Here is an 11788-nt window from a genome sequence, read left to right as displayed (position 1 = left end):
AAGGAGGGTTTGTTGTCCGTCTAAAAGGATGATGCTGGAAAAAAACAGCCTGCAGCAAATGTCACCATGAAGGGCATTCACCAGGATCGAATCAACATTGCTGAAATGGTATAACTAGGAAAACCTTCTGCAGAATCACGTGCACCTTCAAGGGAACATATCTGCAACACCCTTACAAGAGGTTTACGGGTAAGTCACTCCACAGGGTTTTCTAAGGTGAATTGCAACCCTTGACCCCTTTCCATTATTTCCCAATGATCTCTCCCATCATCCTTCCCAGGGAATTTACAAAGCAGAGTGCGTGCTACATAAAGTCCCCAGGAAAAAACATAAATCACCAAGAAACGAACTGAGAAGGCATATACACATGGCCTAAAAGTCTCATTAACCCATCTTCAACTCTCCTCTCTTAAACACAGTAAAGGTCCTGTGTCCATGTACAGAACACAAAACGATTTTATTCAGACAGATGTAACCATCACGACAGACTTATCAAATGAGCTTAGTATTTTTGTGAACTAGAAAAAAAAGGAAAGGGAACCACTTGACTTTTTAAAGTAAGGATTTGATTATGTTTTGTAATTACAGAGGTATCCGTACATCTGAATTGCTTTTTGGTGCAGGTTAAAGAGTTGATAAGCACACAGATCTTTTTTTAGCAGGTTAATTTAGCCGAGATACAACTGTTGTAGGTATTTTACGTATATGTCAATACGCGTTCAAGAATCAATAGCACATCCTGTCCCCAAGCAGGCTATTGCCAGGAACACAGTCGGGAATAGATTTCAATCATACAGCGGCCAATGAGGTTTCCAAAGCAAAGCTCTCTTAGAAAAGATGTTTCCAAAAGCACTTGACTGCAGGTGACATCCTCCATGTCCAATGCACCGAAGCCAAAGCCTCAATCAATAAGCAGCAGTATATTTAAGGGCTGGGGAAGGGGTGTGAGGAGGGGAGGGTGTTTCATTCAATACTTGAATAAATGCACTTTGTGCAAATGTTATTAAAACGTAGAAGCAAAGCAGAAGCTCATGAGCACCATAGTCAGGCCAACGTTTCTCACAGTATAACTTTGATCTTTTTATGCTTTTATCAAAGAGAAACAAAATTTCCTGGTGGAAAGAGTGTAATTAAAAAATTACAAATTAAAAATAAGTTACAACCAGAATTGCTGAGGTAATGTGGGAGCAAACCCCTTTCTGGGTAGGGGGTGATCACATGCACTCCCTTTCCCAAGTCTCACTGTTCTTCCTCAGAAATTCGCAAGAGGAATCCAGTGAAGCAATGGAAACCACTTTGGGCCAATACTATCAAACGTATGACTCATACAAGGGAAGTAGTTGATAAACTACCTAATACGATGAGTCAAGACAAGCTTGTCTGTTAGTGGCTGTTAGAAGGGCTAACACTGGGATGGAGTCATTCTCTAGAATGCCAGTCAAACACTCCTGAACCTGAAACAAACATATCCTGTAACAGATAAAGTTGCCCATCTAAATAAAACTAAATAAAACTGGAAGTTAAACATTCTTTAGCCTGTAGAGCTAAATGTCCATCTCACTCCTCCATCCACCCCTGTCTAAAGTTAATGGACTCCCTCCTCCCCTTGCACATGCCAACAAAGAAATAAAACATATTGTGAACCCTGATTTGCTTTGATTTTCATACAAAACGTACTGTGTGCCAATTACCCCCTCTCCAAACAGTTTTTACTCACTCTATACTATAACTTTAGCTTATACTCTGGCTTACTGTTTCTCTTACCTCCAATAATTTAATTCTAAACAAGATCTTTACTACCTTATTATATTCAAAGGGATCAAGAAAAAAAGGTTTTACATGTAAAACCCAACAATGGCTCTCGTTCATACCCATTACTGGGATTGGCACATTCGTTTTAACCCTGCTCGAAGTGGGATTATGTGTGGATTCATTGCTCAGCACACAAACCTCTTGATTGGGGGATCCACCTAAGAAAGACTTAGACCTTGCAAGAATAAGTTGATATGCCCACTCCTGGAAACGCCAATCTCTGGCACTGCTACTGGGTGTCCGCGAAGGCCGACTTGTGAACAGGGAATCTAGTGCCATCCACGAGAAAAACAGTAAACAAGAACCTAAGCAGTTCTCCTTCACAGCCTGCGACGTAAGCTGTCATGGTTGACCAGCTCAGCTCAAGTAGAGGAATTTGGAAAATGCTTGACATTTAAAGCCAGGTGGTTTCGAGGGCATCATGAAGCATTTTACAGCCAATACTGACTTGTTCAAAGATAAAGCAATATATATATTTTTTTTTAAGTAAGAGAGTTGTTCTACCTCATCTGAGCCAGGCGGATGCCTGGTGCCTTCTCAAACTCCAAGAGGCATTTAGTATCCCTGTTGGGCTCTCAGCCATCATGAACACTGGTTGGAACAAGGAGCCATTGCTCTTGGATAGTCAGTGGATAAAGCATCCACCGGTATCCCAAGGATGAACTTCTAATACAATGCTCCAACCCAGGACTAACAAGGCTACATAAACAGTTGAACCTGCAACTCTTATTTCCAAACGGATCAGAATTTCATGTTTGGAGAAAAACAAAAAAGAAATCAAAACATCCAACCTCCCCCATCCCTCCCCATGGTATCAAGTCTGCAATCTGAAGTGGCTTCTGTAAAGGCACAGATCCAAATTACATGATAGTCTGTGAAAAGCAAGATCATGAGACTCATCTTGTACAGTGGAACATAAATAATGAAAAAACAATGTCCAACTTCATACTTTTACATAAAAACGACCCACGGGTGTGGATTCAGCAGTCTCCTGACTGCGCAAATCACACTGCTGATGAGTTCTGTAAAATCTTTAGCACCGTTCTTGTGCCTTCTAATAGTGCCAGTAGCCAGGCACTCAACGAGAGCGCAACATCCCTTCCATGGCGAGTTCGTTGTACCGCTGGGACTTTCACGACAGTTCGATCCTTAAACTGTTTCCAAACTTTCGCATCAGTTTCTGGTGGTTGTGGTCCACTGACCACTGCTGGGGTAGGTGCTTGGGTTGCATTGAGTCCAAGAAGTGCTGGCGCCAGCGCGTCTCCAGCTCCATGAGGCCGGGCAGGGCACCCTTGGCACAGCACTGCACCACTTTAAGTCCATGGGGCACATAGCTTTCATTGCAGATTCTGCAAAAGAGGAATGGAGCACCATTATTAACACAAGTGCCAATGTATGTTACATTCTATTATAAATAGAAATAAAAGCCTAATGACTAGGTGACTAGGAAAGCATAATATGCAATTACTCATCTTGGGAAGAGACAAAAATGGATGTTAATAGCCAAGGACACCCTCAATGGATTCAAATGATAGGAGCCACAAATCGCAAGGGGAGGGGCAGGGAAAAAAAAAAAAAAAGAACTTACCTACTGCCACCATCGCCCGCTTCAATCTTCTTCCCTCGATGGTGTTGGAGTCCCAGCAGTCCCTGGGACACACCAGCACAGGCTCCCCAGCAATCCTGGCACAGCTCTCATACTATACCGAACATGAGAGCAGCACCAGGATTGGTCTGACTCTCAGACAGTGCCCTGTGGTCTGTGCAGTTTCTCCAACCTGGCTGTAACACAGCTGGGTTGGAGAAGCTTAAGTGCGCATGTCAGTTTGGCCGGCCTACGGTGACCGGCCAAACTGACATGCTCACTTAGTGCACATTGACTCAACTCTCTCTCTTCCCCCCTCCCATGGACCAGACCCGCCCCTCCCTGCACCTGAGCCCACAGCTGAAAAATAAAACAATATTAACATATCGTTTTATTTCTCAGCTGCTGGCTCAACCAGTGGGGCGACGGTCCTTCGCCACTGCAAAGGAGCCGCCCCAGGGAAGAGGCCTTGGCCAAGTTCCTTTATGCTTGGCCACAGCACTGACAAAGGTGAAGGCTGCAGATTGGGACTGGCCCAGGCTCTATAAAAGGTAGAAAAGAGCTAGTTGGGTGATCCATTAATGTGCATAATCACAAGATGAGCTGTCATCAGAAGCAACTGTAGAAATAGGGGCAAGATGGCTGTGCCTAAATGCAGAGCAAAGCAAGAAGTTCGAAAAGGGGAGTTCTCAAACTGAGAAAACAAAATTGACCCAAAATTTGAATTTTACAATACAATATATTACCCAAAAGATCAGAAGATTTATAGGCAGTTCTGAAAAGGCTTTTATGAACTACTCCAGTACTGTCATTGTGTGCCAATCACCCATTGCCCCCTGGTAGGAAGCTGTCCCTCTATGTAGTGTGCGGAGCAAGGCACACTGTGCACAGGGTCCAGGCAACCACACAATGGTTTACAAGGGTAAAAGCTAGACCACCTAATGCTCTAATTTTTATGGCAGCTTGGTTGAGCAGTCAGGCCAATCTTGGAGAAGTGCAAAGCGTTTGTTTTACTCACAGTATCATTCTTGCAACTCACACACTCAAAGGAATAACTTGAGATCAATTTATAATACTTCAGATTTTTATAGAAATTTTAAGACCAAGATCAAAACTGGTTAAGTACCTTTCAAGATAAGAATTTTTTTAATTTATTAAAATAGCCTTTTTGTGCGTAATTACGCACCATAGGAATCAATGGCGGATCACCTTTAAAAATACATATAAAATCAGGCAGAGCAGTTACCAAGTTCTCCTTTTGCAGGTTGGTCAAGGTCGTCGATGGCCACTCTGGGTCTGCTGCAGAAGTTCGGGTGGTTCCTGGTTCCAGCGGGAGCAGCGGGAGATGGTCTCTGGAACTGTTCTTTGACCACTGCAGGGGACCACTTGGAAAAGGTCTGCACAGTGGATTTTAAAGATGGATCTTAGGGGTCCCCTTGGAGTGTCAAGGTCGCAAGGGGCGCGGGACCCTTAGCACACAGCTGATTCTTCGATGCAAGCTACAGGGCGGCCAGGTGCAGAGCGAGTTGGTGATCCAACAGCTGTGTGTAGAGGAGCCCTCAGGAGCAGGAGGTAGAACAGTTAAAGGTTCGTTTGCAGGACAACGGGGGCACTCTGGCAGGAGGTCCAGGCTGTTTCTGAAGTCCCTCGACTGGGGCTTCCTCCTGGTCTTTTTACAGTCCCAGGTGGGCTGTTTTTCTTGATGTCCAAAGTCAAGTGACCAATACCCACAGTATTGGTATGGGTCAGCTGATAGAGGGCACAGTGCCACTAAACTTGGCACACTGCCAGAGGTTGTCATCCAGGTCATTGGTGTGAAGTCTGGTCCGGTTGCAGCGTCCAGTCCAGGAGTTAGCATCTGGTCAGTGAAGTGGACCTCACTAGCTTGTTGGTTCCTTGTGGATTTAGAGTGGTACCACCACTCTGGAGTGAGTTCTCTGGAAATTCCTAAAGCCTGGAGGACCTTGTTTTTTTTGTTGTTTTTTTAAAGAGTTTTTCCAGTTGTCCAGCAGCTCCTCAGCAGAGATTGTCGGGCCCTGGGCGCAGCAGGCAGGGATTGGCGTCTTTTCTTGGTGCAGCAGATCCACAGTTCTCGCGCTTTGGATCTTCTTGGTGCTGGTCTTCTTCTGCCTGTCGAATCTGATTTCTTGTTCTATGGATGCCAACTGAATACTGTATTTAGTGGACGTTTTAGAGTGAACCTGGTAGTGACCAATGGGTCATCTATCTTAGGGTGGCTACACCAAGTGACCACTTCCTGTGGGCAGAGGTCACCTTCGTACAACTGATTGACTATTTTCTTTCCATCCAAGATGGAAAGAAATGAAATGGAGAGTCCACCTCACATGCAACACCTTAGGGGTGGTGCATGCTAGGTAGGGCCACTCCTCTTGTCCTTTGAATTTTCCGCCATTGCTCCCGTCAAAAGTGGAGGTCTGCAATGGGGGCGGCCATCTGCTGCTAGCAGCAGGCCTGGAGGTTTAGTTTTAAAGGCGGTAAGCCCTTTGGAGCTCGCCAACAAGCCAGTGCACATTCCTGAGGGAGGGGCTGTTAGCACCTCTACCAAGGAAGGGCTTTGTTCTGCATCCCACAGAGAAGGATCTCTCACCCCAGGGGTGAAGATTTGTGTCTGGTGGTGGCAGGCTGGTCAGGTCCAGTCAGCAACCATGCCAGGGTAGTTAGCGTTTGCAGGGGGCACCTCTAAGTTGACCCCCCTTGGTACATTTGGTAATAAATCCAATACTGGTACCAGTTTGGATTTATCATTTTGAGTTGTTTGATACCAAACAACCTAGGGTTCAGAGTGGCCATCATGTAGCTGTGAAACTCGTATTGACCAGCGTCCTGCACATGTATTAAGATGGCTGCTCTGTTCACTTACAATATCACAGGTCTGACAAGGACACAGGGGGGGCACATTGCTCATGCAGCTATACCCTCACATACAGTATAGTGCACCCTGCCTTAGGGCTGGAAGGCCTACCAGAGGGGTGTCTTACCCACAGTGCATGCAGTATATAGTGGACAGGGTACACAGGTAGTGTGCCATGTCGATTTTGTGTTTTAGATTTGCGCCAGAGCACTGAGCCTACAATGGTAGGACTGGTTGCATCTGGATGCATGGACCTAGAGGGTGGCACAATCAGTGCTGCTGCCCTCAGGGGCCTACCCTTAGTACCCCATATCCTAGGTATCTAGGTACCCTTTACTAGGGACTTATAGTGGCAGTTAAAGGTTGTGACAAGGTGTCTGTCAGCTGTATGAGGTAACATGGAATGTCGAATGTAGACTATAGAATTTGCTTCAAAGAATAAGGCAGTTGTTGCCAACTCTCGGTTGGATGAGGTGCTCGAATAAAGGACTGCGCCATTGCACACGTCTTGTGTTGTTTGAGGATTAAAGCACATGTTACATTGGCGACGAACGGGAAGAAAAGTGAGCACCTCAACAACAAAGGAGATACTTAACGATTTGTGTGAGTTATCACAGTGACTCAGATATCTCAGCGACGACAGATCTCCACTCGACGAGTTGGAGATGATATGTTTTAGCATTGGAGGCCTGCTATTTTGAGTTCCTGGGAGCGAGCACCGAGTTGGTGAGACTGTCCAATGTAATTTTTGGCCATGTGAGGTGTGTAAAGCATTTACAGATCATGCAGGCTGTTGACATTTTAAATGCCCTATTTGCTGTAGAACAAGGCTGTATGTTTAAAACAAGGTCTAATTGCTGTAAAAAATAGAGTGTGTGTGTGTGATGACGTATGGTAGCCATCTTAAGGGAAAATACCTTTGTGAAAACAAGCTCCACTCACTATAAAAAAAAAGCCTAATTGTTTGCGTGACAACACACAGCAGCCATCTTCGAGGATTGGGGTATTTCCCATTTGTTATTGAATAAAACAGACTTAAACATTGATGGAAGTAGTAAAGGAGTGCCGATTAACATTATTCTCGGTGATTGGCACACCATGTTAAGAAAGTGCCTATTGCTGTCGGTGATTGGCCCAACTCATATCTATTATAGTCTTGGTGAATGCGACACCATGTTAAGAAAGTGCAGTGCTGGTTAACATCAACCTCAGTGATTGGCACACAGTATTGATAAAGTGCCTATTACTGTTGTGGATTGGCACATTTTATATCTGCATAGATTCTAAGAGCAAGAACAGACCTGAGGTGTCGGTGACAGCCACACCCATGTGTTAAACTCAATTTAAAGAGTAGCAGTCTGATTGAAATCAGCAGTCTGTATGTGCTTGTAACGGTGAGAAGCACACCACATTAACACAAAACACTGGCTTGATTAGATGAGAAACAGAGTAGTACATATTGGATTTGGCCACGTGAAAGGCACATCTCATAATAAGTCGGGCCTACACACTGAATGTACATGGCATACAGTAGTGATAATTTCACCTTGTGATAATTTCTGGTGGAGTATAAGAAGAAACACAGACATATAGTTACAATTTATTAGTTACTGTTCCATTTTTAAATTTGAAAATGAAGAATGTAACACCACCCCCGTTTTTTCTAAGCAGCCTCAGAGAACCAGCAATTAAATGGAGCAAAGAGAAAAAAAAGTTGGCCACTATGCTAGAGTGTGTGGGATAAATTTAAGTGCAGAAATAAAATACTCGTGCTTATGCATTGCTTAGGAGAAGAGGATCAAGAAGTTTTTGAAAATATACCGGAATTGAGTATGGGAGAACAAAGAGAGTTAAATGAATTTGAAACATGTGTTGTCAAGCTCGATCAGCATTAACTTCCTTGAGTAAGTACTATAATGGAACACCATCACTTTGGGTTAAGAGAACAGGGTAGTGAAGAGTCAGTGGGAGACTACATCACAAGCAGGCAAAAATTGGCAACACATCACTGCACATCGTATGACACCTCATACCAGTACCAAGAAATCTCCCTTTGACTTATTCAAAGGAAGATCGCCTAATACAATTCTATGTCCAAGTTGGATGAATTGAGATAATGGGATAAAATATAATGGAGTTGATAAATGGAAAGATCATGAAGTGAGGATACAAAAGAAAAACAAGGAGCATTATGATGAAAGGAAAAGAGTAAAACAAAGTAAAACAAAAGTGGGAGACTGGGTTAAAATAAAAGCTCTGCTAGGTTGTGCGACGTGGTCAAAATATACTAAACCCACTTAAGTATCAAAATGCTTTAAAAATGCAGTTAAAGTACAAGATGGAAGAATATGGAGTAACAATGGTGTGGTGGTATTAAAGCCTGGAAAAGAAGAAGGTAAAAACATGTTCAATCATAATCAACATGGAGCAAGTGAAAGATAAATATGTAAAGAATCTCTCAATGATGATCGATCGAACAGATGCAAAAGAAGTGTTTGTAAACGCACCAGTCCAGTATATTTGAAAGACTATATGAAATAAGACTTTTGACCCTACAATTTCTTGTGTGAATGAGATGAATGACTAAAATGCTGTAATGGGTAAAATTCTAGGCAAAACACTGTTGTATGTTTGTTTGCTTTATAATAGATATTTGTTTGAGCTTCTGTTATTTAGATGGTAGAAATGTTTCATTAAAGGAAGGAGAAGTGTGACAGTGATTACAGCTGACGAGGTGTCGGTCAGCTGTATGCGCCAATGTAGAATCTAGAGTATAGAATTTGCTTCAAAGAATAAGGCACTTGTTGCCAGCTCTCAGTTGGATGAGGTGCTCTAATAAAGGACTGCACCACTGCCCACATCTCGTGTCATTTGAGAATTAAAGCACATGTATTGGTAAGCAGGGGTCCTGGGCACTAACAACTCCTAGGCTACATCACATACCAGACAAAAAGTGGGGGCTAACCATGCCAAAAAGAGGCCTTTTCTCACAGCTCCAAGAAACCTTTGAAAACGAAGGACAACCGGGCATTTTTCATTGCAACTTTCATAAGCAAAAATGCTAAGTCACAAGTTGTCCAAGCAGCTCGAGCAAAATAGACACAGAATTTGTTACAGCAGCTAATCTTTCAGGATGCATCTTCCATTATTTCTCAGGGATGTGGAATTCCTATGCCCGACGCCCGGGACATCTTGTTTGGGGTCAAGGGCAACAAGTTTTTATGTTTACTTTGTCCTTGGGACAAGTAGGCCCAACCCTCTGCAGCACAAACCCTTTGGCTGCTTGTTTACAGAGAGTGGAACTCTCTGCAGTTGAGGTAATGTGTTTCCAAAAGATAATGCTGTTCGGACTTGTATTTATGGTTCATTATTTGAAAGCCTTCATTATTAGGGTGAGTGCTGTAAATAAATGTACTAAGGTCACACTTCACTACTGACGTTGGTTCCAGTACAAAAAAAGAAAAACGTGTATACACATGTTTGAAAAGTTTAGGCTATGAGGCTAAGTATAATGCTCCCAGAATGCTCTCTGATTAGATGCAAATGAAGTGTCATTTAGTAAAATGTGTTGATGCATGCTAGTATTTCTCAAAAATATTTCTAATGGAAAATCAGTGTAACCATTTTCAACACAAATATGAAAATAAACAAACACTGACAAAGCCAACTGATCTGACATATTTTTATAAGTCTTTTAGTTTCATCAATGCGTGTCTTGTTTTGACATGGCTTTTGTAACACTTTATTGTTGTGGGAGCTACCAGGCCCTCAACATTGTAACAAACACTGGCAAAAAAAAAAAAAAAGTTTTTGAACTCTAAAAGCACACGTTGCCACCAGTGGCATAACAAAGGCCCCGCAGCCGCCCTCCAGGGGGCCCCTTCAGCACAGCACCTGCCCTGAGTGAGTCTGGAGAGGGGGCTCCTCCATGTTCTTTGCAAAGGGGCACCCTCCAGTTTCGTTACGTCACTGATTGCCACTGTAGTTCCTGACACTGAACAAAACTACTTTGTGTGCCAATATGCTCCCTGTGGAAGAGCAGAATGCGATCACTCACAGTAAAGCCAGCCGAAAGAGAGAGAAATAGAAGTTTAATAAAGACAAAATGTCTTTGTTAACACCAGACCTAATTAGGGACCAAGACCCACATGTAGGTAGCTTTTTGTATGTCGCAAACAGCGACTTTCGCTGTATGCGACGTGCACAAAGCACATTGCGATGCACAAACCCAGTTTTGCGATTCAGTAACCTGGTTACCGAATCGCAAAACGGGTTTGCGACTCGCAATTAGGAAGGGGTGTTCCCTTCCTAATTGCGACTCGCAGTGCAATGTAGGATTGTTTTGTGACCGCGAACGCGGGCGCAAACCAATCGCAGTTTGCACCCATTTCAAATGGGTGCTAACACTTTCGCAAAAGGGAAGGGGTCCCCATGGGACCCCTTCCCCATTGTGAATGTCACTGTAAACATTTTTTCAAAGCAGGCAGTGGTCCTGTGGACCACTGCCTGCTCTGAAAAAATGAAGCGAAAACGTTTCATTTTTCGTTTTTGTAATGCATCTCGTTTTCCTTTAAGGAAAACAGGCTGCATTACAAAAAAAAAAAAGAACTGCTTTATTGAAAAGCAGTCACAGACATGGTGGTCTGCTGTCTCCAGCAGGCCACCATCCCTGTGTGGGCCACTATTCGCAAGGGGGTCGCAAATTGCGACCCACCTCATGATTATTCATTAGGTGGGCATTTGCGAAGCCCTTGCGAATCACAGGTGGTGTCAGGGACACCATCCTACATTCGGATTTGCGACTCGCAAATTGCGAGTCGCTCTGACTCGCAATTTGCGGGTCGCAAATCTGAACCTACCTACATGTGGCCCCAAATTCTTAAAGAAAGTCACAAAAGTGCACCCCTGGTATATGTCGTACCCCTATAAAATATTTGTGAACTGTATTTTAGCATGGGTAAATACGAGAGAAGCTGGTGAAAATCTTTAAAACATGCAGGTTAGTAGGTTTCCAGACTCAAAGGTATTCCAGCCCTGGAACTATTGCTTACTGCTTCCTCCAGCCCCAGTATGCAGATCTGCAGAAAGGTGGCAAAATAAGGAAATTGCTACAGTAGGGATTGAAACGGCAAGTATTCAAGCCCTACTATGGTAGTAGCCCTGGCATAATCAGAGAGGCTATTATCAGAGCTCTTACATAATGAGATTGCTGCCATAATTTGTCGCCACACTACATGGCACCAAAGGGACAAGTAGATCTTTTTACAGGACAAGTAGATTGAGAAGCAACCTGTCCCCTGGACAAGTAGATATTTTAATAAATTCCACACCCCTGATTTCTATCTTGCATTCCCTTTCATTATTTTCAACATGCCCCTGTAAATAGATCTGATAATGGGACCTAAAATGTAGCCACAATGCACGGTAGTGGAATTTTCTTGTTAAACAGACCTCGCAGTCTCAGGTCGTAGGCAAAAGAGGTACCATTCAAGTAAGAGAAATTTTACAAGGTCAGCCAG

At 43.5% G+C, this 11788-nt stretch overlaps 1 protein-coding gene across 1 annotated transcript in view; it reads right to left on the bottom strand.

Annotated features, from left to right (window-relative positions):
• Nucleotides 1-440: 440 nt before the first annotated feature.
• The window catches only part of EXD2 (exonuclease 3'-5' domain containing 2), an 82244-nt gene continuing 70896 nt past the window's right edge, over nucleotides 441-11788 (bottom strand). Inside the window, exon 9 of the mRNA XM_069208971.1 lies at nucleotides 441-3161. Within this exon, the coding sequence (XP_069065072.1) occupies nucleotides 2945-3161 (217 nt within the window). The 3' untranslated portion in view covers nucleotides 441-2944. The remainder of the gene's footprint in view (nucleotides 3162-11788) is intronic.

This window comes from Pleurodeles waltl, chromosome 9 (assembly GCF_031143425.1).
Source record: "Pleurodeles waltl isolate 20211129_DDA chromosome 9, aPleWal1.hap1.20221129, whole genome shotgun sequence".
NCBI classification, from domain to species: Eukaryota; Metazoa; Chordata; class Amphibia; order Caudata; family Salamandridae; genus Pleurodeles; species Pleurodeles waltl.
Note: the sequence above shows the minus strand (reverse complement) of the source record. Positions and strands in the feature narration are given on the sequence as shown.